Consider the following 26,382-nt stretch of genomic DNA (forward strand, 5'->3'; position numbering starts at 1 on the left):
TCCCGGCGGCCCCGCGCGGGCGGCCGCCCCTTCGCCGCCTCCCGCCGGCACCGAGCGGCTCGCGGTGTCGGCACTGCCCGGCTGCCGCCGCCGCCGCCGCCCCGGCCCCGCCCGAGCCCGCGCCGGGACATGGACTCCGACTCCTGCGCTTCGCCGTTTGCCCCGGAGGTGAGCCGGAGTCCCGGGGGGCAAAAAGGAAGGGAAGGGAGAAGCGGGGAGGGAAAAGAAGGGGAGGGGGTGCTTGTCCCGCTGCCGAGCCCGGCCCGGCCCGGTCCGGCCCTGTCCGGCCGCCGGTGCCCGCTGCCCGTTCCCCGCCGCGGGGCGGGCGGGGGGCCGGGGCCATCTTGTGCCGCCGGGGCGAGGAATGGCGGCGGCGCCGCCCCGCTGTGCCCTCCGCGGGGAGGCTGTCTGGGGGCCCGGTACCGACGTCGGGGGCGATGGGAGGGTGGGGGGCACTGCCCGGTTCCGCCGCTGTGGGGGCGGCGGGGCGCGGCGGGAGCGGCACCGCCTCCTCCCACCGGCGGGCCCGGCCCCGCGGCCGCCGCTCACCCCCGCCCCCCGCAGGACTTCTCCCCCGGCTCCCGGCGGCACCGCACCGTGGAGGACTTCAATAAGTTCTGCACCTTCGTCTTGGCCTACGCCGGCTACATCCCGTACCCGCAGGAGGTGAGTTCCACCGGGGGACACGGGGGGGGCACCGGGCTGGGGGCACGAGGGGCACCGGGCCGGTCTGTCAGACCGACCGCTCCAGCGGTCACGGCCCCGCGCCGGGCCTGAACAAAAGGGGAACCGCGGCGGCTGGAGGCTCTGGGGACGGGGCGGGTGGTGCCCGGCGTGGGCGGGGTGAAAAACGTCGGATCCGGCATCGCTCCTGCTGCGCCCCGGGCCCCGGAGCTGCGGCCGGAGAAACCCGGGGGGTGTTGTGTGGGGAAAGTGGGAGTGGCAGCGCCTCGAGGGACAAGGCTCAGCTCCCCAGGGGACAAGGCACAGTGCCTCAGGGACAGGGCTCAGCTCCCCGTGGGACAGGGGACAATACCCGGGGGAAAGGGCTCAGGCCTCGGGGACAGGGGACAGCACCCCTGGGGAGAGGGGACAGTACTCTAGGGGACACAGGGCACAGCATCTCAGGGGTGGGTCAGAGTGCCCTGAGGACAGGGGACATCACTCTATGGGATAGGGCACAGCATCTCAGGGGTGGGTCAGAGTGCCCTGGGGGACAGGGGACAGCACCTTGCACCACATGCAAGTCTGCTCTGAGTCAAACTGTTACCTGCTTCCTGAATGTGTTCCAGGAAACACCGCTGAGGAACAGCCCCAGCCCTCCCAACAGTACCGGAGGCACGATTGACAGTGATAGCTGGGATCCCCGCTTCAATGACACCCCTTCCTCTGTTTCCCTGCCCACCAAGAACAGAAAGAACTTTAGTCAGCTTAAGCGATCAAAACCGTATGGTTCCCTGTTCCAGCGGGCAAAGGCCAGCAACTTCCTGCCAGAGAGAAAGCAAATCGATAAGATCAGGAAGAAGAAAAAGCTGAAAAGGAGGGAAACAGAGGTGTCTGCAGAGGAGGACTATGAGGAGAAGCTGCTGGATCTGGAGGCAGAGGACTCTTACGCAGAGACGCCGATGAGCCCCTCATCAGAGGGGGACCCTCAGTCTGTGACTGAGCACTGCTCGGTGTGGGACTCTGACACCCCGTCCAGCGTCTCCTACCCTGCTGTGACGGCCGAGCAGACGGTGGAGATCCAGAGCGTGGGCAAGCGAACGGTCATTCGGCAGGGCAAGCAGGTGGTCTTTCGGGATGAGGATGGCACTGGTGACGACGAGGACATCATGGTGGATTCAGGTAGGTGGCCTGGCTGTCCAAGAGGATTAGCCAGGTGGAAGTAGTGGTGCTTTACTTGTAGCGTGAGGATAATGCTGAGGAGCACTGCCTGGGTGGAATTCAGGAGCAGTTGGGTTTTTGGGGGGAAGGGAGGTGGGTTGGCTCTTTTGTGCAATAAACTGAGTGAAAAGCTGCAACTTTATAGAAGCAGCATCTCCTCGATTACGGCCTCCTGTGTACTGCTGAGAGTCTCTTCCCGTGCAAGAGAGACCTGGAAAAAGCAGCAAAGTCTTTGAAACCCAGGTAGTTAATTTAGCATGAAAGGAGAGAAAATTCCTGGTGTGAGAGGCATCAGCCGCTAAAAACGTATCTTTGCCATTTGTCTTTGCAGATGACGACTCGTGGGACCTGGTCACTTGCTTCTGCATGAAGCCTTTCGCTGGGCGGCCCATGATCGAGTGCAACGAGTGCCACACTTGGATCCACCTCTCCTGCGCCAAAATCCGCAAGTCGAACGTCCCAGAGATCTACATCTGCCAGAAGTGCCGGGACTCCAAGTTTGACATTCGCCGCTCGAACCGCTCCCGGACGGGCTCGCGCAGGCGCTTTCTGGACTAGGGGGGAGGCACGTGCTGGTGCTCTGCGTGGGTGGGAGAGCCGTGGGTGCCGGCCGGGAGGCCGGGGAGGGCTCCCCTGAACTGCTGCTGCTCAGGCAGGAGGGCTGCCCAGCCGGCCTGTGGCCCGGGAATGAGGAATCGCCGAGCCGCGGGCAGCCGGAGCTGGGAGCGGCCGACTGGGCAGAACTGTGGTGAGAGACTCTCGAGGGACAGACAGACAGAGCTCTCTGAGCTCAGTGGAGTTTTGTCTGGTTATGATGACTGGGTGATGTACTATACCTTTGCCAAGTAGGTTTTCTCATCCCATTGGGAAACTGCAAATCTTCTCTGTGCTAGAAAACTCCTCCTCCTCCCAAAGAGGGAGGGGAGGAGGAGGGAGTCTGTGTGAAGAGTCTGAAAAGTAAATGGCCCTGTGTTTTAAATTCAATGTGATATTATACCTGCCCATTTGTCCGTATAGATCAATCTTAGATATCCTGAGACTCCATAGGAGTCAGCCTCAGTGCTACCGGCCTCTATGTGATCTGCTGCTGCTTCCACGGGCCTGAGCAGAGGGGAGTTCTGTCATTTGGCATCATCCAAGTGCAAACGAGACTCGGGGCTCCCTCCTGTGCCAAGGGACAGCACCCTGGCAGGAAGGAGCAACCCTTTCCCTGGACAGGCAGCGTGGGGGATCAGTGGCATCAGATTCCTTCCTAGAAGGTCTCTTCTTACAGTGGTTTTTTTTGTGATTTATTTGCATGAACAGCTCAAATGTGTGTATGGGGGGAAACTGCTCCATTTCCTGTCCCTTCATTAACCTCTATGGTGCTGTTTTAAAAAGATGACTCTCCTTTTTCTCAGCCCAGAATTCAAACATGGGCTGTAAAAGGGGCCAAAGGAAATGTAGAACCTGGCAGGTCTGGTTTGGAATTTAATCATGTCCATCCAAGTATGACAGCTGAGTTGATTTTTGCTTTTGCTGTTTGTTTTTTGAAACTGGACTGTAACCAAAAAGCCAGAATCTTTATTCTGTTGGTAGCAATGACAGATCAAATGCAGGCAATGCAGCTACAGGATGAAGTGCAATGAGGATCCGTCTAGTGTGGATAGGAGAGTGTTGAGGCCTGGCCAACACTGCAGACAGGACCTCCTGGGCCTTAGCCCGTGGGAAATCCCTTCAGGACCACAATGGGAAGTCACAGCTCATGCACAAGAGCAGGGAGATGCTGGCATTGTTCCTCAATGGCCAGACAGATCCACATGGATCACACAAATCAGGTTGATGCTTCGAGGTGTGTCTCTGAAGTTATGCCTGAAGAACAGTGTGTGCTCTGTCCAGGAAGAGGCTCAGAGAATTGCTGGCTGGCACAGCAGCTGAGCCAGACCAGCTGTGCCAGCAGGAACATGACCCCAGGAGTTCTGCAGTCACACAGCATTGGAGCACTGCCTTGTCTGAGGACTGGCTCACCGGGAGATGCATCCTGGTGATGACTGAGGGTCTTGCTAGCACACAGGGGCAAGTGCCCTCCTTCAGACCTTGGCCCCAGGGCTGCCAAACCTCAGGCAGCCCAGTACCACAGGGCCCTGGGGCTCCACAATGTGGGAAAGGGTGACAAAAGTGCACAACATGCAACTGTTCTCTTCTCCTGGTTCTTGAAAAAGATCTCGTTCCACCAAGCTGTAACACCTGACTGGGTTTCAGAAAACCAGCTTCTGTGAAATCTCTCAACCATGACTGTGCTGTGTTGCCTTCAGAAGCTATGTGGAACCACCAAGGAGTTTGCCAAAGACTTGCTCCCAATGGCTGCCTGACTGTCCTTTGCAGCCAGAAAAATAACCAAAGTTCTGCAGTGCTGCCATTTCCCCAGAAATGCTTTGGAAGATCCCAGCCACAACTGCACAAGGGTTGGACCTGGTCTGAAATGCGTATCTCTTGTGTTTACAGCGTGTCTGCAGTTCAACTGGACCTCTGTGGACTGTGTTCCTGAAGCTTTTATGGGAGAAATGGTGCACTGTCAAGTGAACTGGCTCTTTTTCACAGAGGTTCAACACTAATCAATGTGACTGACTCTTGTTCTGTCCCCTTTTCGGATTTATCTCAGTGGATGGTGTCCAGCACGTTACAATATCAGCAGAGAGAAATAAAAAAGTAACATCTCCATTCTTTTAGTTCATCACTTTCAGCCATGTATAATTATAGTTTAATTCAGAACTTTATTTTTTCATTAAAACTTCTAATGAACCATGTTTTTTTCTTACATGTGAGACAAATGAACAATGAGTTTGTTATATTCCAAACTCAGGAGTCTGTTGTTATGATTTATTGGTTTGTGAGCTGTTGTGCCAGGCAGCAGGAAGACTTAACACTTGAAGTGCTCTTCCCAAAACAATACACTCAGGTGGGGATAGGAAGAGCTGGCAGGTATCCCCACCTTTCTGTGGAGCAGCTGCTCCTTGCTAGAATGTGGGACATGGTGATGGAGCCCTGGGCTGGGCAGGGAGGAGGGCTGGGAGGGAGGCACTGCTTGAGTGGCTGCAGACAGTGGGGACACTGCTGGGAAAGTGCCAGGGGCTGCTGAAGGGTGCAATGACTGAGCTGGGAACAGGGCTCAGGCCAGGATGGAGATGGTGTCAGAGTGCACAGTCCTGGCAGCAGGTCCCTGCAGCCTCAGAAACAGCCCTGGGGCAGCACTGCGCCCCCTTGGCAAGGACTGGAGGCTTGGCCAGACCCAAACCAAACCCCTGTGAACCCTCTGTTGAAAGAGAAATCCCTCCTTCCCTCCCTCCCCACCGCCAGGCAGCACCAAGGACTCCAAACCACCCAAGAGCTGCTGGAGCCTTGGTGCCACCCTGCAGCTCATGGATGTGCCACAAGCCCACAGGCACTGCTGCTCAGCCAGCTGCCATCAAAGCAGCAGCCTGAACACCTTGGCACACTGAAAAGGCAGCTCAACCTTTTGGAAATGGCACTAGGTCATGCTGGAAGCTAGGCTGGAAGTTCAGCTCTGCTTGCTTAGAGCTTCTATTTTAATTCTGTTGGTAATTTTGAATTATAGAGAGTCATAAAAAGAAGTCCCAGGGGAGTTGTGGCTGTAAAATGGCAGCTGCTCACAGCAAGAATATGGTGGTGAAGGCTGTGGTTCTGCAGTGGGGCTGTTCTTACAGTTTTGGCAAAACGTGGCCCTGATAGAAAACAAGGAAGAAAGGAGGAGGGGGCTGGGGAGACACTGAGCATCTGGCTCTCAGGGATGCTCTTGTGCCATGTTCTAGTCTCTACAGGCTGGCTCCTCACTTCTGACCATACACCTCACAAAAGGGAACTGGAGGAGATTTAGATTTCTGCCCAGTCCCTCCCAGCAGAGGTCAATAAGCTGGATGGGATGGAGAGTGCTGTTATGTTTACAAACCCTTGCTTTCCAGGGGTTTCATCTCAGGAAACTTCCTACAGATGCAAAGGGAATGGGAGCTGCTTTTCAGCTGAATATAATTTATTGCACATTTTACATTTACTTTAAGATTGACAGAACGCTGGCCATAAGTGAAATAAAGCCCTGCACCAGGAACTGGTCACAACTGAAAAGTTTTGGTTTTAATAAAAACAAATGAACACCCCATTCATAATATGAACTTGTTTTTTACAGGGGAAAGCATTTCTTTTGGAAATCTCATTCTCCTGGTGCAGTGACCGGAGCACAGAGAACCACAGCTGCACAGAACAGGGGCCAGGTCCATGTCAGGAAAGGAGTTCTGGCAGGAGTTGTCAAAAGCAACTCTGCACTGCCAAGACATGGATGTTTTCCCCTCTGCTGTCATCCACCCATGAGCAATGAAGGCTGGTCAGGGCTTATCCAGAGCAAAACTATGATCAAGAAACAGGCACCACAATTCCTTGTCTCTCTGCAAAAGCCTCAGATGTGCTGATGTACCCAGTGTGTAGCAGATTCTACAAGGTGCTGTTTCCAGCTGCTGAAACACCAGCTCAGGACTGCCCTTCTGCTGGAAATCCCTGCCAGGGCTTCTAGGCAAGATAAAGCCAATGGATCTATGCTGTAACTGCTGCTTTTCAGAAAGAGCAGATGAGTGTTACATTTTCAGCTCTTTATCCATTTGGCCTCTCTCCTCACTTTGGTACGGTTTACTTTATGAACTAGATTTATTTTTACTAGAAATAAATTAGATGTGAAGAGATAGTTGCAGCATCAGAATCAAACGAAATTAATTGCTGCCCTTCTCCCTCACTTGCTTTCCTCTTTTCTGGAAATCCTTGACAATACATGGTTGTGGGTGGCAGAAGAAATAATAAAACTATGATACACCGTGTCCTTGTCTGGAAGAGCAGTGTTGGAAATGAGCAGCTGGACAGACTGGTGCTGAAGAGGTCCATATTACTTCAAAAGGCAAATTCATTCATAGTTAAGCACGTTTCTTAACAAGTGCATTTCAAACACAGATTTGAGACTGAAACAATCACTGACCTCTCTCCAAAAGTATTTGCACAGGGGACTTCCAGGAGGTGGCCAGAGAACTGAAATTCCCCTCATGAGAAGGAAGAAGGTGTGTTACTACCCCAGGAAGCACGTGGAGAAGTGAGAAGAACAGGTCTTCATCCCTGCTGAGTGCCAGGAGAGAAGTGTGAGTGCAGGAAGGAGCTGTGGCCAGCTGGGAGCAGGAGGCTCCGGAGCCCCTGGCAGAAAGCACTGTGCACTCAGAGTCACGCTGCTTTATTGGGTACCGAGCCACAACTCAGATATTGCCTGGGAGCCGCCTGCAGCAGCAGGGTCTGTCCTTTTGTCCCTAACAGAACCGGCAGGACACCTCCTGCTATACAGACAGTAAAAATAAAAGTGTCTCTGTTCAAACTCGCAGCGTCCGGGGGAGGTTTTGCAGTTTCTGTTGACCCAGGTACTGTGGGAGAGGCGCGTTCCCGGATTAGCCATCGGCATCGATCCTGTGAGCTGTGGGGAGAACAAGGAATTGCACCAAGGACAGGCAGCAACACTTCTGGCTGCTAATTAGACACAACTCAAATAAGCCTCCAATGCACTTCTGGAAGCTGTGTCAGTTGGATGTGCTGCTCACACTGGGCAGAAAGCTGGTCTAGAGCAAACAAAGGTTGGTGCCCTTGAGCCAACCCACCAGACCCACAGGACTGCCAGTAAAAGTTGTCACAAGCAGATACTAGTTTCACAGAGCTATTCCAGCAGGGAGAAAATATTTTGGCAGGTAAGATAAATGGGGACAAGGAAGAAATCTGACTCAGGCCTTCATACATTAAATTCAGTCCCCAAATGGCCACCCAGTGCTGAGAACTGCACAGAAGGACAGTGGCACCTGTGGGAGGCCTCTGCTTCCAGCCCCAGTTGGACATACAGACTAGCTGGTACAAACAGCTGCAGAGCTGCTCCTGAGTTCTTTTGGGCCTTACTCCAGAGGCAAGTCATGGTCAGTCCATTCCAGTAACCCCAGTTCTGAACCCCAGGTCTGTGTGCTTCACCACAGAGCTGAAGCAGCCCATGAAATTCCCCAAGGAAGATGCTGGGCAGTCTGTGCTACTTACATTGCTTTGGTATCCTAAGGGCCTCATTGTCAGCTGACATCACTTGGTGCAGAACTCCTCGGAACTGATAAAGCACTTTCAAACTCTTCTCCTCACCCACACAGGGGTCGTAGAAGCCTGGCAGCCCAGCCTTGAATCAGAGAAGGACACACTGAGCATCAGGGAATGGACTTTCACAGCTCTCCAGCTGGCCAAAAACATTTATTACTGCCAAGGACAAGGTGTCATAAAGGAAAACAAAAAAAACAAAAATAAAGGAGTTTTGCTGCCAGCAAGTTGAGACACTGGGCTATCATTTCCACTGGTGCATAAAAGCAAACCAGGGGGTTGGGAGTTTCTGGTGTACAGCCCCAAGAACACCCACTCTCCCACTGGCACTGGAAAAGCCCCAAGAAACAGAAGTTCCTGGAAGTTTGTAATAAATACTTGGTAGGTAAATGGCATCTGTGAATTGATCCAAAGCCACTGGAGAGATCCCCTGGCAGGACACCACATGGTTCAAACAAAATTCTGGGCCACACATTTGAGTCCCTGAATCTGGGCTTTGACAGAACATCTACGTACCTTGGAGGCCTCTGTAAGGATGAGTTTGGAATCCTTCACCAAGCACTGCAGAGGCACAGTCACATCTATAACCTTCACCTTCTCATTCTTCCTGCTGTTGTCGTTAACAAACTTCCCATACCAGGCATTCACCACAATCAGACCTGCATTTCCCAGGAAATCACAACTGTGATGGAAGGCTTCCACTGACAAAAAATATAATCCCAGCATTTTCTCTTGCTTTCAGTGAGATTTAATTCTAGCCCGGACCCACACTTCCCAACAAAGAACAATATTTTTACTTGCACGTTTGTTAGCAACCTTCAGCACTAGAATGGAGTGACAGGACCTCAGTGTCACACTGATGTGACAGTCCAAATGGATTTCAGTTCACTTTGGAACATTCTGCGGAAAACTGCTAGTAACCATAAGAGACCAGATTCCCATCATGATCCAGGAGCAAACCATGTAAGGGAGAAATCAGTGAAAGCTGAATTTCAGACTACAACTTTTGCACCTTTTTATAGGCACACGTCTCTCTGGGGAAGAGGTAATTCCAGACTGTTGTCTTCAGTCTGTTGATCCACTTCACACCATGTCCCAAGATAATATTCTGTGATCCCTCCTAAGCTCAGGCACCTGGAGCTGAGTCATAATGGGCTCCCCCACTGCAAGCACAGCAGCAACTAAGCTGCACTTTATCAGGAGTGGGAATGAAGAAACACCACCTTTGCATTGTTCCTTCTTCTCTCCAAATTTATAGAACAAGTAAATGATATCATAATCTTTACCCATTCTGGCTTCCTCTGCTTCAATTATCCTTCGGACTGACTCCTGCATTAACCGGACCTGTCACGACACAAGTGGCAGAGCAGAAATCATACAGGGTCACACACTGTGGCCAAAGGAGAATGGTCCAGAGTGAAGAGTTTCACTTTTACTAAGGGGACTGAGTTACAAGAAAGACTCACTGCTGCTTCAGCCTCCTGCTTCTTCTGTAGGATGTCACTGGCTGTGCTCTCCCGCTGCTTCTCCAGCTCTCTGGCAGAAGGAAGGCAGAGCTGGGATTCAGGCAGAAACTGGGGCAGGGTCTCCTTACCCATCCCTTACCCTCACACAAATAAGCCCAAGTGAGATTTCCTGAGGAATGTGCAAGCTCACCTCTCCTTCTGTGCCCTGAGGTAGGGTTTGATGACCAGCCTGTGCATGGCAAAGTAGATAACGAGAGGTCCCACAGTGGCATAGAACACGGCGCTGGGAAGCAGCTGATCTGTTAGATGGACAGGGAAGAAGTAGGTCTGGCTGGCCCTATTCAGCCTGCAACAAAGAAGAGCAGAGGGATGGTAAGAGAAAAAGCAGAGCTGGATGTGCTTGATGAAGCACACTTAGCAGCAGTGCTTGCTGATGAACCAAGGAGAGATGAATGAGGAGCTCAAAATGTGAAAAGCCTGATAAACTGAAAAAGCCAACGGCAGAAAAAGCAGCTGACACCAGCCAGAGCCAGACTTTGAAGCAGCAGCTCGTGATAGTACCTGACCATTCTAAAGTTCTTTTTTTAATCTTAGGAGAATTTGCTTGGTCATTAATTTAAACCGAAAAAGGGACGAACATCCCCATGAAAGAAGAGAAAATGCTTCTAGAGAAGGCCTGTGCTCATAACACTGGCATGGGCCTTCAGGGTAGGTGTACATGAATATTTTTCTGAAGTCTGTAACAATATTTATTTTAGAAAACATGAGTTTCCTTGGGCCTGAATTCTTCAGGCCCTTCAGCAGTTTCACACCCCACCTGTAGCTGGCCCCAATTGAAGTGCACCACAGCACAGGAACACTTAATGAGCTCTGTCCTTCTGCGAACTGCAGCTTGTTAATGGTACAATCACCTGCAGTAGGTAATGGTCATTCCCTAATTCAAGCATTCACTTGCATACAGCATAATACACATGGAATCCATCTCTACTAAGATTTTCAGAAATCTTCCATTCACTTACCAGAGTGCTCCAAATCTCAATTTAAGCTGCATTTCAGAATATTCTGATGCACACACACACAGACAGGTGGCTCAGGCTGTGAGTCACACCAGTGGAAAGCACCCATTGCTTATGATGGGCTTACAGCTTGCATTAGAGTTGAGGGCAGCTGCACCCTCTCCCAGTGATGTATCAATACACCTGTATTGACCTGGGACTGGGACCTTCCCATCTGAATACTGGAAATAGAATCATGGAGGTTATGGTCAGCCTCTGCAAAAAAAGAGTTGAGATCTTGAACTGACTTGATTTTCAAGGACACTCCTTGAGGAACACCGACGCTGACAGTGGCTCCTAAAACACTGTGTCTGGAGATCTTCCTCTCTGCTCCATACTCCACTATGGTCCCAAAGAAACCCACCCTAGAATGACAGAACCAAGAACTGTTAAGACAGAGAAGACATCTGAATTTCTCTTTACTGAATCCTGTAATTCCCAAACAAGTAAAGCATGGAAATGCATCTGTTTGCAGCAGATGTTGGCCTCTGGAAGATTCACAGCATACCTCCAAGGTGAGATGAGACCTTCCAGCTTGCTAAGTAGTGAACAAGAACTTCTGGCTTTCTTATTTGGGATGATGTAGAGATATCATAGACAAGTATTATTAGTTCCACTTAAGTGCAGAGGCACACAGGGCCGAGCCTCCAAGACATTCCCTTCAGCCTTTACCAGATTTAAAGAGTGAAAAGCAGGCTCCCAAAGGCCACAGAAGCATTTGGTTTGTGTGGAACCTGGAGGCCTACAATAGCAGGAGAGGACAGAGTCCTCAGGCTGTGAGCAATGTGAATTCCCTCCTGAGCACTTACTTGAGAGAACCTTTCACTCGTGTTTGATCCTCATCCTGAAACTTATGCTGGTAACTGACCATCATGAAAGAATGGGGGATTCCCAGCTGAAACACAAGAGGCACAAACATATCAAAACATACTCTTGGCAACTGCTGCGCCCCCAATTTCCCTTCTCAACCTTGAAGCACACAACACAAAGCAGAGCTTGCCACTTACAACCTCTGTTGTCCATGTTGTCCTGACCCTACTGGAAGCTGACCCACATGACCTATGACAATGTCAAGAGCTGTGCTCTGCCAAACAGCTGGTGACCTATCTTAGGTCTATCCCAAAATACACCAACTGCTTCCTTAATCTGTAATCCCAAGGCAAAATGTCAGAACTCAGTACATCCCTCTGGGTGTCCAGAGTTGCCAGGACCCCTGCCAGGGGCTCAGAGACCCTGGCACACAGCCCAGAGCACCTGTGGGTTTGATTATGACCCATGGAGCAAATTAGCAGCTTTGAATGAAGACCTGAAAGCCACAGAAGTTTAAGTAGTGTAATAATAAAATTATCACTAGGTGAAAAAGTAGATTTTTGGGGTTTTTAGAATAGGGGTTTTGGGGACAAGATGGAGGGACTTGGGCGTGTCCTGCCTTTCTTCTTCTTCTTCTTCTTCTTCTCTACCTCCACCTTCTGCTGTGATGTTGGCACTTTTGGATTGGTTTAGAGTAGAAACTCACTGTCTAACATAGGTGATGGGTATTGGGAAGTAATTGTAAACATGTTATACGTAGTTTGTAGTATAAAGAGATAACACCGCCCCGGGGGCAGGCAGAATGCCTCTGTCTGTCCTGCTGAGCAGACCTTGGCTGGACAGGAGAAAAAATTTCATAGATAAGATACAATAAACAACTCTGAGACCGAGAACTGAAGAGCTCTGACTCATTCTTTGAACGTGGGGGACAAAACAGAGACTTTTCACGTGTCTTGGGGCTGCAATAAACTGCAAACTGCCGAGAGCAAAACACGGCTGGGCCAGGAAGGTGAGGCTGCTCTCTCCCACAGGGCAGGATCCCTCCCTGTGCTGCCTGTGGCTCTCACCTGCATTGCCAGGGTGAGGTGGCTGCTTTTGGTGTCCCGGACAATGCTGGTGTTCATGGCTGACTGGATGCCCCACCTCCACTGCAGGTAGCCCATGGTGTTCTTGTCCAGGTTGCGGGCCAGGACCGTGGTGAGGCCGGGGCGGACCCCGCGGGATGAGAACTGCAGGGCACAGTTTGTGGTGATGAAACTAGAAAAATGAGGGGAAATTTGTCAGTGAAAAAACACAGGCTACCAGCTGGCCTCAGAGTCTTTCTTGCCCAGGAATCTTTACTGAGTGCCCAGAGACCATCCTGCAAAAAGCGTGATGCTCGAGGCTTTCAGGGAAAAGTAAAAATGAATTCAGACTGCCCTGAGCACAGCAGCGCCCAGGAGAGCAGGCTGTGCCCTGGTTTATTGTCTGTGCCCAGGCACCCAGCCTTCCCCTTCCTGCCCTGTGCAGGTAACATCCTGGGCTCTGCAGAACAGCACACTGGGCTGCTGGCACAGAGCAGCCCTGCTATTTAATAATCCTAAAAACCAGTGCTAAAGCACTCCCCGGGGAACAAGAATCCTGTACAAGCTCTGAGGAATGGCAGATGCACTAAATTTGAAAATGTAAACAGAGGGAACCTACATGAGCTCCTATGATGCTGTGACATGTGGCTCCAATCACAGGCCTTACCTTGTATCTCCTTTGCAGCCTGAGACTTCTACTCATTTGTGGACAGACATGACACTAGTGGCAAATTTGACATTATTTTCCTAAAATATGATACATCATCTCCTGCTTTGCTTTCAGAAAACTCCCTCTCACACATGGAAGCCTCAGAAGAGTTCCTCATTTTTTGTTCTGTTCCTAGAGCAATTGGTTCAGTTGGTCTGCCTCAAGTATGATGAATCATGACAAGATCAAGTACAAATCTAAGGATGTGGAACACAGACCTTCCTTAAACTGCAAATATGAAAAGGGAGGGCACCAACACCCAAAAAGAATGCAGGCATTTTGACAATACAAGTATGACCTTAAGTCTAAAGTGAAAATACTTATTTTGTAGGACAGAAAACGAATCAAAAAATTATGTAGAAGAGAATTCAAGTCATTTAGCTCCTTATTGTGGGATATTAACCATTAGGTCATTTTTCTAATATTTACCATCTTGGTGTAAGATTACGAAATATCTTCAGCCCGAAGAGAGGTCCATGAAGGTCTCCAGCTCCAAACTCCAACTGTTGGAATACACAGTGCCAGAGTGTCAGAAGAAAACATCCTTTACAATAGTGACAAACTATGTCACCAGCATAATTTTTATCACAGCTCTTTTACCCATCTGAGTAACATTTACAACCTCTTTCAGCACCCTCCCTTCTCTTCAGCTTTGCATTCAGAAGAAGAAAAGGTGTCTCACTGAGTTGGAGCTCTTGGGTAAAACAAAGCCAGTTTTGTAAAGCTACAGGTGACTGCTACTGGCACCTGCTTTGCTCACTCCAGGGAATGTGGAGAAAACTCTTACAAAAATCCTGATGCAAATCAAAAGCCTCCAGTGTGTGAATCTCAAATGAGAGGAAGTCTCCCACTCTCCCAAGCTGAGGAAGCAGGCTAGCAGGGGCTCATGTGCAAGAAGGAAGGCACAGGCAGCTGCCAGCTGTACCAGCAATGCCATGAGCACCTCAAACACAGCCCAGCTTGCAGGTGCAACATGGCACCTTCCAGCTGCTCAGACCTGCTGGGGGGCTCAAACTATTTCCCCCATAAATTCTTTCCATGCAAGCAAAGCAGTTTTGGAAGCAAAGGCCAACTATCACACTGCCCTAAAAGGCCTGCTAACAGCACTGTGCCTTCAGACAAAGCAATCAGAAAGACCAGAGACATCAGGTAACAATTCTGTCTGCACAGGTAAAGTCCAAATTGCATGGCCAAATGGAGAGGGGAGAAAAATAAAAAAAACCCCAAGGTTTGGTATTCCCTTTGTCTCAAATTCCTTTAAGAATTAATTTTTCTACATTTTACAGAATATAGAAAATGAGAGATGAACGACAGCTAAAGCTCCCCCCCAAAAAATAGAACACCAGCTAATAGATTGGATATAAAGCTGCATAACAGGGGTACTCTTACCTCTCCCCATCCCTTGGCAGATGTCACTCGTCTCAGTGCAAGATTAATTGATCCCCCTCCATTCCCATTCTGGGTGGAAAGGTTTCCAGACAGTATTGCTGTATCTGTGGAAGTCAGGGGTGCCTGAAAAAGGAATATATTGTTTCAAGTAACTCTGATCCCAGTTCACACATTCAGTGCATGTTCTGCAAGAACATAATCACCACTGCAGAGTGTAAATGGTTTTGTAGTCAAACATCAAGCATGGCAAAAAGTCAGATAATTCTTACAGTACCAGACACTTGTGACACCTGTAATGTACCACCTTGAAGTCCTGACCTTGAGCTGTAAACCATTCTCATCTCTCTAGCAGACTAAATTTCTACAACTCTCTGAAAGAGAAAATGCTTCCCCATCCTTTTCCTTATGCTCATCCTCGGGACTGGGTGCCATTTGCTTTCCCCACTGAACACATTCCATTCAGTGACAACTGGGCACTGAGCATCTCCCTGCCAGGAGGGCAGGACCACTGCAGCCCACAGAGCAGTTGCCCAAAGGCTCCAGAGCCAACTCACCATTCTGCTGGCCCCAAGCTGCCTCTTCCCACCCGTGCTGTCCCCCCCAAAGCCTGCAGAGGGGCAGGAGCAGAGTGTTCTGTGTTCTGCACTCACTCACGCCCCGCTCGCACGGCAGAGTTTGCCCTCCTCACCTCGATGGACTGGGATATGTGCATTTTGTTTATCTCAATCTGGGGAAAGCTGCTCCCAGGCACATCTTCATACTCCTCGTCATAGCGATCAAACAGGTCAGTGGCATCTATTCCCACACTAATTGTTCCCTGAGGGATGACAAGTGAAACAGGCATTCAGCATTAGCAAACATCTGGCGTACACAGAACAAGCGGCTGAACCATCCCTGTGCATGATTACATTTTTGTGCAGCTTTCCATTGCTCTGCAATTACTTTTACCACTCTAAAATGCATTTCCTAATGCACAAAACAAAAGTGAATGATTACAATATTTTAAAACAGCAATATAAATCATCAAACAGACTGGAGAATGGGCAGTTTTTCAGCACAAACTCAAGTTGCAATCCCAGGAGGTCGTTTTTCTATAGTGACACATTACAGAAGCAGGTAGAACACCTTTACACAGCAGGTTTCTTCTTTCCCCACAAATTACTGTGCTCTGTCAGTATTTAAAAGTTGAAATAATATATTCTAGAAATTGATTTTCTTCAATGGAACTTGGTCAGAAAACCTCTACAGGCTTCTTCTTATGAGTTACCTAAACCAACTTAGTACTGAACTGTACAATTCACTTGCAATTGACCTTGTTAGCAAAATATTTTGATTTCTTCTTCTACTTTATACTTTGTGACGAGAAGGAAAGCTTGAAAAAGACATACTTTTAGCAAGTGGTAAATATTTCCTTTCTCAGACTATAGAAAAACTTATTCCTACAAAAAACTAGGCCACAGCACAATAGCCTGGCTACCTGCTGCTGTGCTCCCTCAGACTAACTGCAGGAGTGTGTTTCTTTCAAAAGAGCACAATTAGGTACTTGTCTGGGTCATATAACTTCAAGAGGCTTTGGAAACCTTCCCTATGGACCCATCTGACAGCATCCCAGCTCCTATAAAACATATGGACTGCAATAAAAACCCCCCTCTGTGCACAAGCACAGACTGAACTCGGAGCAGTTTGTATATGGAAACTCAATAGCTGGGTAGCTACAAACCCCATCTACACTCAGGCCAAGCACGGCTGAAATAAATCCTTATTTCAGTCTGAGGGAGCATTTTTCCTTGATTGCTCCACTCCAATCAAATGCTGGACTGTAAATAAAGGAAGAATTGCAGAGTCTGACAGGATTGGAACCTTTTCTCTGCCTGGGCTTCCAGGCTATCTATTTGCTGTGGAGATTCCCAGCCTCTTCTCAGTGCTCATTTTCTGATTACTTATGAAGGAAAAATTGATAAATATTTTAAAACCGAAAGGTGTGGTTATTTCCAGTTGAATCCTGGAACAGGGGCTGTGCCCCAGCTGGTTACTAACCACCCTTGGCAGCTGGTGAATTTCAGAGCAATTACATTCATTGTTCTGCACGGTGGTGGCACCAACAACCAGCTTCTGCCCTTTCTGCACTTTCAGGAATCATCTGCAAGTCACCTTCAAGTGACTCCAGACCCTACAGCTTCTCCAGTTTCAGCCCTCTCCTATGCCATGCTGTTCCTTGAAACCAGGCCAAAAGAAGAGGGAAGCAATGGAAAACCTCTAACCACCCAGGAAGGGCTCAGTCCTGTGCTAGCAAACACCCATTTGGAGACAATCCTGCTGTACTTGGCTTACTGGTGCCACACTGCTGCACCCTTTGGAAAGATGCACCAAGATCCACACGCGTCCCTGAATTTCACTGCACCTCCTTTCTCTAAAACACACTCAGAATACTAGGATTTCCTTTTATACATGTATGAATTGTACAGCAAATATTCCTCCCAAGGAAAACACCTGAACCTCTCCATGAAAATCCACAAGATCTGCTCAGAGGACAGGAGTGTCTCCCTGTTCCCCAGCAGAGTTCCTGCTCTTCTGCCTTTCCCTAAGGTCAGAGGTGGACCCTGGGCAGACCCTCCACCTCCTGCCAAGCAGGTGAAGTCACCCTGGGAGCTCTGTGGATCCTGGCAAGGAAACTGGTTCAGGCACAAGCACAGGAAAAGCAGCAGATGGTAAAGTTAAAAATATTCCCAGAGAACAAGAGCACCCCTGTGCCTCCGGATAATGGAGGGGATTGCTGCTGCTCCCAGCTCCCATCAGCCACCTGCTCCGACCATGGAGGAATTTTCCCCAAAGGAAGGGCAGCAGGAGAGAGCTGGAACTCCTGCTCAGGAGTCAGAGGTGCCCACACTGTGCTGCACAGAGCAGCAGCTCAGCAGGGCAGGGAGCAGGAGTGGCACTATGGAACCATCAGAGCTGGGATTAGCTTTTGAAATCACTTTTATTTGCCAGCCTGTGAAAAGGTAACAGACTTCACTGATGGAATTCGTAGATGTGCCAGAGGAAAATGTACTTCCTCCTTACTTTTTACTTAGGGATTTACCTTCAGGAAGGTGATACCTGGAAGTTATGCCAGACTTTGCCTTGAGGGACCTGTGCTCCTTACATATTCACCTTTCACAGCAAGAAAATAACTGGATTTAATTTCTCCTAACAGGAAGTGGTTCTTCTTAAACCTAGTAATGAACTTTTCAACCCTTCTGCACATCTTTGAAAGCAAAAACAAAGCTCTAAAAGCAAATAGGAGACTCAATTTCAACCCTCCAAATTGCCTACATCTGGTTATTGCTCAACATTTCTGGTTAAAATGCTTTATTTTTGTGAAACTGTTTTATAGAACCGACAAAATGTTGGAAATTTTAAAATAACTTGTGCTCGTGTATGAAATGATCACAGCTGTGCTCCCCAATTCCACGGGAACACTGCCTGGAGAGGCATTTCCATCAGCTGCCAGCCTGCAATTGCTGTAAACACCCAGATGGCTAATTTTATCCCAGGACACAGGCTCACAGTGCAGCTCGCAGCCACGGCGAGGCGCCCAGGGAAAATGTCACATTCCTGAAGCAGGGAGCAGCAGAGTGGGAGATAGCCATGCCCCTCTCTGAAAACACCTCTCTGACCCCACTCACCCACACCTCCAGCAGGGATAGTTTGCCCTGCCTGGCTTGTGGCACACAGAAATCCCTTCCTGCCTGGAATAAAGCTGTCAACAGATACTCACACAACACTTTATGCTTGTTTACCCTTCTAGTACAATCCAGTTCTTAGTGTCTATAAACTACCCTCAGCCTGGAGATCTGTACAGCCCAATTGCTTTGCTAAAAGCAGTGCACATCCAAAGGTGGTGCCAAGGAGAATGTCTCAAAATATTACAGCTCTGCTTAGATGGATGTTTTCCTTAAGATCCAGTCCAAAGCACCACTGCAATCCCACATCTGTCCACTCAGAAGATATTGTGATTTTACACTAATCTACGAATTCATTTAGTTAATAGTAAATGCAGCTCTTGGATAATGTTAGTTCGCATAAGAACCAAGATTTTTGTGATTCAACAAGCTTTGAAACTTCAGTCAGGGACCATCCTGACAAACCCCAGGTTTGCCTCACACACTCATCAAGCCAAGAGCCAGCAAAGACACCAAAAGTCTGAGCTATGGATACTGTGGCCAATTGCCATGCCCATCTCTCCCTGCCATCCCAATGGTATTCCTGAGCACCTCTGACCAGCCAAGGTTAGCTGAGGTGAGTCAGACACTGCTCAAACTGAGATGGGAACAGCATCCAGGATGATTCTCACCCTGAGGGCACGATCACCCTTTCCAAAAACAGGCACTGACCCTGTTCAGATTGACTTTGCTCACTGTGCTGCTGCCCAGCTGGCTTAGGGATGCTTCAGATTTGTTGCTGGTTTCAAGATGCATTTGAACAGCTCCCTGCATTGTTGTGACACCGCAGCAATGCCAAAGGGAAAACCTGTCAGGTAACTGCAGTGAGTTACAATTATTTAGTAAACTTGGAAAGAAATCATAAATATTTCAGTGTTAGGTCTATTTTGTGAAAATTGCTGAAAAAGGTATTTTGTCTCAACATGTTTTGCTAAGAAAAGAAGAACATTCAGTAAGGGATTGTTCAAAGAATGAGCTGTTTGCCCTATATTATGCAGAGAAACTGTATATGCAAAGGACAGAAAGCCATGCAGCAAGTGTAGACACCTGAGGGGCTCTTTCCTCTGGGCCCTCACCTAGGCTCAGCACCCCTTGCACACTGGTGATAATTACAGACCCACTCTTGAGACCAGGATTAAGTCTTTGCTTACCTTTGGGTTAGTTCGCTGCTGCAGTCTCCTCTCTTCCCTCTCTCTCTGCAAACGCTCAAATTCTTCCCTGATTTCAGCTGCAGTTCTCTTTCGTTCCACAACCTGCTCAAAAAGAAATGAAAACCAAACCATTACCAGACAGAGGCTGCTCAGGGCGTTGCAGTGCTGAGGTTCAGAGGCCTTGGGTGCAGGATGCACTAACACACTGCCCCAGCTGCTGAAAGCCAATTTGAGCAGTCAGAGTTTGGAACAAAGCACCCGGGCCAGATCAAAGGGCAGGCATGAGAGAAAGCCCCATGCCTTGAGAAAAGGGAAAATGGTTTTGTTATTTCCATTCCCTTGACAAAACCAGGGCAAAGAGCTGTCCAACCACAACTACAGGACACTGCAGTGCAGCTGTTACCCTCGGTGATCCATTAACTGCTCTACCAGGTGTGGACACAAAAATGAAAATAACTGAATGTCTCTGGCCTGAGGTAAATTGATTCCACAAGAGCTGTGTGATTTTAGGCTGTGCTGGTTCACAGCTGCTTACCTGACATTGGTCAGGGAATGAGTGTTTTATACAGGCCCAGTTTTGGAATGGATAGAAAGAGTATTGGATTTGGCTCTTCAAAATAAGATCAAGTCTGCCAAAAGCAGTTAAAAAAAATCTGGTTTCCAAAGCATCTGTTACATGCTGGATCTGCTCCACATTTCTAGCAACTGACTCCAAGTTTGACCTTGGTGCTGACCTGGCCCAATACCACAGGATCCTGCTTCAAGCAGCATAGTGCAATCTACCAGGGCTGGCAGAGGCTAGCAAGGGACTCCAGAGCTGGACAGACATGAATGGACAAGTTCTGTTTCCAAGCCCATAAAACCCAACAAAAACTAAACCAAACCAAAACCAAAAAACTCCAGCTCGACCCACCCCAAAAAAGCCCAGGAAGAAAAAGTAATTTCAAACTCAGAAGCTAGTTGATGCGGAAAAAAACAAGTTTTGGATGAAAAAGATGGGACTAGATGGACAATAATGACACATTTGTCTCAGATAAAGATGTTGCCTGTCATGGTAATATCCTTCCAGGGAACTCTGAATGTCAGGTTTATTGTTCTCTTGTCAAGTGCAAAACCAAAGGGTTCTCTGAAAATCCATCATGGTGTTCCAGCAGGGACAGAGAGAGACAGAAATAACTAACCAAGGATGCCTTCAAACCAAGGGGCATTTATTAGCAGCCAGGTGTCAGTGCAGCTGATAGAACCATGGCAGATAAAGGTGGGCTTAGTCAAGGCCACTGGCCATAATGTGCTCCATTTCTCTCACCTCCCAGCCTTCCATCTCCAGTCCTCTCCTCCCATATATGTCATAGATGGCTCTGGTCTGTGGATCACTAAGCACTGTAAATTGAAACCAAAAGAGAGGAGAGAACTCAGTTTTTGGTCTTCTCCTCAGATTTCAGACCAAAACACTCATGATATTTGGAATTCAAGCATTGATCCTAGAAACATCTCGTTCTACAGTTACACATTAACCCCTCTGATGCTTCCATGTGCTTTATTGAGAAGATATACTGACTTTTCCCTGCAACAAATCCAATTTTTTTCTCCTTCTTTTTCTAAAACAAAAAAGTGGAAAGAACACAAGAGACATGCAGCCTTAGTGAATGTGCAGAGGGGGTTTCTAACATTGCTTTCTTTGAAGGTGACACAAACCCTCTACCAAACATGGAGATGATGAAAAATTATGAAAGAGCAGTCCCTGGGTCTTTCCTGGGATTGCCATCCAGCTCTGTCTTTCAAAGCTCTGTGGTGCTTCCTTTGATCTTCCTCACCAGCCATGTCCACTGATCCTTTCCCAGCTAGTCCCAACTAAGGAATTTCCACAAGGCAGTTCACACCTTGCCAGCATCAATAAGGGGTAATGGCAAAGGTGTGTGTAGAATCTTAACCTCCCAAAATATCACCCAACACAATGGAAAACACAAAATACAACAGGAGACTGCAGAACAGTTACTTTAGAAAAAGACTAGGCACAGAATTAGGAAGAGGGCAAAGCATATTTAAATGCATAAGCTCCTATTTTCTTACATCTTTCTGTAAGAAAAAATAAATCAAAAAATCATCACTATTTCCTCCTCCAAGGTTCTAAGACCAGCTTTATCATTATCATGTATTTCTTGAGGCTGTGGGAAAACTGATGTGTCCCCAGGGAGCTGGGGGAGTAGAGTAAGGCAAAAAAAGGCTTATACTGGTAATTGAGCTTCAGTCTGAACTAGTGGAATATTACTGGACTTGTTAAATGTCACAGGCAGACATTGTTTTTTATGAATTCTGATAAAATGAATCTTTTGTTGTGTGATACTAAGAGGTGGAAGTGGAGAAAGAGAAAACAGAGAGGAGGTGAAGTGGTTCATTTCCAAGATGTCAAAATTTTTGCTTCTAACATACTACACTCACATTTGGTACTAAACGAGCACCAACTTCCATGTTCACTGCAAGGCAGAGCCAAGAGCAGCCAGAAAATTCAAAGGGAAGCTGCTGCCTCTAATGTAAGGCCACTCACAACACTAAAATGAAATTATTGAAGTATTATGAGTTTTTGTCCTGCACATCATCAAGGTCAGACTTTCCCTGCTCGCCCAGCAAAAGCTTCCACAGGTTCCAACACCCAACCTAGGGACAACAGGAAAGACTCCACACATGCTCAAGTCCAACTGGAAGGAGCAAATGCTTATCAGTCAAAACAAGGGGTGTAAAAAAATTCACTTGGACTGGGTGCGCCAGGATTGTAACATGGATGACTTCCTACCATTCTAATCCATCTGCACTCCAGGTGCAACTTGCACACCAGGATTAAAGTAAATTTCAGTTTAATTCACAGTATTTGAAAAGGACTTTGGCACAAGAATAAACTAACTGCTGTGAAACATTTGTCCTCCTCTCAGTCTGAGCATATAGAAGAACTTGCTAGAAATGGAGACCACAGCCAGGTGACAGGAAACAGAACCCAGGGATGCAGCAGTTCATCAGTACAATACGAAATTATCCCTCTATTTGAAGCTTTTCAGTCTTTATTCTCCTATGGAAGAGGTCTTTAGAAGTAAGGGAAGTGATGAGAAGATCATTTACAACATGCAGGAGGTAAGACAGGCACTCCACATCTCATTCCCTGCAGCATTTATACGGCATTTCCCCTCTGACTTATGGTACAGAAGCAGGAAACAGCATTGGTAAGTATCACCAAATTGAATTATTACTTTGTAATAACAAATATCTTCAAAAAGCATGAAGACACAGCTCTCCCAGAACCCCCCTGCAAAGCTCAGCCTCCCCCTGACCTTCATAGGCTTGGTGGACAAGGTTGAAGAGGCGCTCAGCCTGGCTCTTGAGCTCGGGGTCGCGGTGCTTGTCGGGGTGGTAGAGCATGCACAGCCGGCGGTACGCCGCCTTCAGCTCCTCCTGGGAGGCCTGTGGAAACCACCAACAATCAACAAGGACGGCCAAGGCCATTGCCAAAAGGCCACTCTCAAAATCAGTCCTGAAAGGGAAGTCTGTCAGCTGTTACGCTGCATTACTTTGGACCAAAATCAAGAATGGATTATTGCTTCGGTATGTAAGTTAATAAAATATTCAATTATCACACCAGGATTGTCCACGCTATCTAGAGTGCAACAAGGGACCTCAATAGCTCATCAGTGCATACCCAGGTACAAAAAATTATGTAAAAACCCCACCATTCATGTTCAGACTAGTTGTATTAGGCTACTACCTAATACCTGTATTAGGTAGTTGCCTAATACAACTATATAATACAAGTATTATAGTTGTATATAGTTGTATTAGCTGCCTGATACAACTATATAATACAGGTATTAATTATAGTTGTATATAGCTGTATTAGTTGCCTAATACAACTATATAATACAGGTATTCCCCTCCAAATCAGAAGAGCAGGAAACAGCAAAGTCATCTCAGATGAAAATACATAAGTCCAGAGATGTACAACAAATTCTACTCATATTTCAATCTCAACCCTCAAGGGGACACTGTAACTATCCAAAAGCACAGACTTTCCTCAGCTGTAAGGGTAAGAAATGTAAAGCCATGGTTCTGCTCTCATCCCAGCACCTGCCCTGTGCTCCCCAGTGCCCCATTCTGCTCCCCAGCAGGGTCAGTGTTATGCTGTGAAGGAGGAAGGTGCCTCATCTGTCCAACAAAACCACAGACAGATAACCAAGAGAACACTGTGCCACCAAACACATCACAAACGAACCTGTCTTGTCCTTTACTGCAACCGCTCTGGGACCTCAGATGGCACCTGGCCTCCTTCCAAGGACATGGATGGCTCTTTCAGAATCAATAGGGAAAAACCCCTGCTCCTTCCATTATCATCTCCCAGCAATGTTATTTTTGGACTCTAGAGAGTCTTGGTAATCTCTCCTCTCTCACCTCACCCTGCTGTATCCCTTGCATTGCAGTTCCTGTTCCTGCCCATTCCTTGGAGATTGCTTAACACCGACTTTTCAGAAGTGCAGTTGCTAAAATCAACAAGAATTTCCCCCAGGCAGAGCTTGAAAGAGCCCAACCATCCAGTTCCCAAACTGTCCAGGCAAGAACCAGTTCCTGGGCACAGGAAGCCATTCCAGGAGGAACATCCAGAGTAAAATAACCAAAACCTGATGGCCCAGGCTGTCCCCGGGGCCTGCCCCAGTCAGGACCCAGTGCAGTCAGTGAGGGGGGCATTCAGACAGAAGTGGATTTACAGACACAATTTCCATTTACTGTTAACGCCCTTCAGGAAGCAAAGCTGTCACAGGTTCCTAGCTTTCCCTGGGGAGATAAAGTTCCTAAAAGGTAATTTCTTGAAGTAACATCTTTTTTACCACTTGTGGCAAGGAGGTTTTCCATCACACAAACACACTCACTTGTGTCACAATGCCAGGAATCTCTTTGGATTTGAGGACAGCTCAGAATGTTTTTTTTCTGCATGTTTGTATTGTTGCTTGTTAATGTTTTGAAATGATACAGCAAAAGGGGAGCTGTGAAATTTGCTGGTCCCAAGACAGTAAGGACAGCTACAATTAGCTTATTTCTTTTTACTACCTTGTGCTTTCTCGGATATCAAATTTAAACTCAGCTGGGAAGGCATGGGAACATATAGCCCCAAAATGGCATTTTTAAATCAAATTAATGATAAATGGTTTAATGTGCTATTGATTATATAATAGAAACGAGTAGGTTCATTTTTCATAAATGCCATGTTCAATAAAATGTTAGATTGGGCATTTCATCATCACTGAGTAGTTTGGGTCATTGGTTCAATATTCCATGAGCAACAGCCTCTTCAAAACCACTAAAGAAACCCTGACATCGTTTTTAGACTGCCAGGAAATGCAGTCACAAATAACAGCATGTAAGTTACATTTTTATTACCAAAACTCTGGTCAACATTGAAAGGCCTCATTTAATGTCTCAAACACAGCACCGTGTTTTTAGCAGACTAACATGTCTAGAAGACGAATCATTCACACACACACAGAGCAATTCCTGCTCACAGGATCCTGCCTCCATGGGGTCACTGCAGCTCCAAGCTCAGCTGCCACATCATCCCGTGTCAGCACCCAGACATGCTGCTCACCACTTCCACTACAGGACAGTACTGCTGATAATAATTAGCAAGGGGCAATTAACAAAGCACCTGCTCCTCTCTGTTGGAATTACTCCCTTGCAGACCCCTTTTATTCAGTTTCCAGCTCCCTGCTGTACAAAACCTGAATGTTCTGCTCTGGAAGCCTGGCTAAGTTAACCATTAAACCTTCCCCAGCAGTCACAACCCTTATGCGGTTCCCACCTCTGTTCTAACCTCTGCACGCTGCTGACGTTTTGGAGGGGAATTACGAAAGCTCCCAAGGAATGTACAAGCATGGCCTTGCCGGCTTTAAACCAGAGGAGGCCTTCAAATTTTTTTTTAAAAGGAGCTCAGCATCAGAGAGTTCTGCAAACAGCGTGACCATCACACTCTGTTCCTTCAGGAACGCAGCTGATTCCTACACACGAGGCACAGGGGACTGTCCCTGCAGCTCAGGGGCTGACAGGAGTTCCAAAGGGAATTCTTCCAAGCTCTCAGACTGAATCGCTTCCAAGTCTGGATATCCTATTGCACGGAGCAGTGGTGGTTCAATACGAGCCTTGTCCAGCTACAATGGCCACACCCAGGCTGATGGGCTGGATGGGATTTCTATACATATTTATGCACACACAAATATATATAACAGATCTATAATGCAGTTGCACTCGCTGAAACAAATTACAACACAGTTCCTACATCCAGATCTTTGTAGATCTGCTTAATAATTACTATAAAAAAGCAGTTATCTCCCAATAAGTTCCAAACTGTTCCGGTGTAACAAACCCGCACCAATTAATATCCATCTATTCTTAAAAGTGAAATCAAGGATTCTAGATCTTTTTTTTGGCGGGAACAACGCTTTGCAGAAAGCCCTGGCTGTTTCCAAACTGGAAAGGTTCGGGAAGCCTCCCCGGCCGTGCCCCAGGGGACGCGGGTGTGCGCGGCGTGCGCGGAGCTGCATCAGGAGCGCCCCGGCAAAGCCCAGACCGCCGCAGTTCGGAGCAAACCCCGCATTTCCCGGCCTCAGCGGGCGCTCCCCCGTCTCACCCAACCGGGAGCCCCGCGGCCCGGCCCGAGCTCTCCCGCCCCGCCGCCGCCAGCAGCGGCAGCAGCCCGGCCCGTGCGGAGGACACGCCGCAGGGACGCCGCAGGGGCGCCGCTCCCGCCGGGCGCACACGAGGGTCTCGCCTCACCCCGCCCGGCCCCGCGCGGCCCCGCGCGGCCCCGCGGCCGCACCTCACGGCGCACGTTCAGCAGCCCGTAGTAGTCCTCGTTGTCCGGCGCCTCCTCGCCCAAGGCCGCCGCCATCGTCCCGACCTCTCACCCCGCGCCCCGCGCTGCGGCGCCCCCTGGCGGCCCGGCGGTCCGACCGCCCGCGCACGCGCGATGCCACCGCCG

At 48.5% G+C, this 26,382-nt stretch overlaps 2 protein-coding genes across 2 annotated transcripts; one reads left to right on the forward strand and one right to left on the reverse strand.

The window, feature by feature from the left end:
- Positions 1-46: 46 nt before the first annotated feature.
- On the forward strand, positions 47-4,721 carry PHF13 (PHD finger protein 13). Its single transcript, XM_036396510.2, has 4 exons — positions 47-168; positions 565-666; positions 1,293-1,845; positions 2,216-4,721. Exons 1-4 carry the CDS (start codon positions 130-132, stop codon positions 2,440-2,442), a joined length of 921 nt encoding a protein of 306 aa, XP_036252403.1. The 5' UTR covers positions 47-129; the 3' UTR covers positions 2,443-4,721.
- On the reverse strand, positions 4,618-26,327 carry DNAJC11 (DnaJ heat shock protein family (Hsp40) member C11). The gene is made up of 16 exons (XM_036396509.2): positions 26,221-26,327; positions 22,694-22,823; positions 20,680-20,753; positions 19,374-19,475; positions 15,210-15,338; positions 14,522-14,644; positions 13,562-13,635; positions 12,427-12,616; positions 11,359-11,444; positions 10,798-10,914; positions 9,685-9,840; positions 9,495-9,564; positions 9,315-9,372; positions 8,545-8,687; positions 7,981-8,110; positions 4,618-7,378 (listed from the first exon to the last, which is right to left on the reverse strand). The coding sequence occupies exons 1-16, from the start codon at positions 26,290-26,292 to the stop codon at positions 7,353-7,355; spliced, it is 1,680 nt and encodes a 559-aa protein (XP_036252402.1). The 5' UTR covers positions 26,293-26,327; the 3' UTR covers positions 4,618-7,352.
- Positions 26,328-26,382: the final 55 nt, after the last annotated feature.

The sequence above is a fragment of the Molothrus ater genome, chromosome 23, assembly GCF_012460135.2.
Source record: "Molothrus ater isolate BHLD 08-10-18 breed brown headed cowbird chromosome 23, BPBGC_Mater_1.1, whole genome shotgun sequence".
Taxonomy (NCBI): Eukaryota; Metazoa; Chordata; class Aves; order Passeriformes; family Icteridae; genus Molothrus; species Molothrus ater.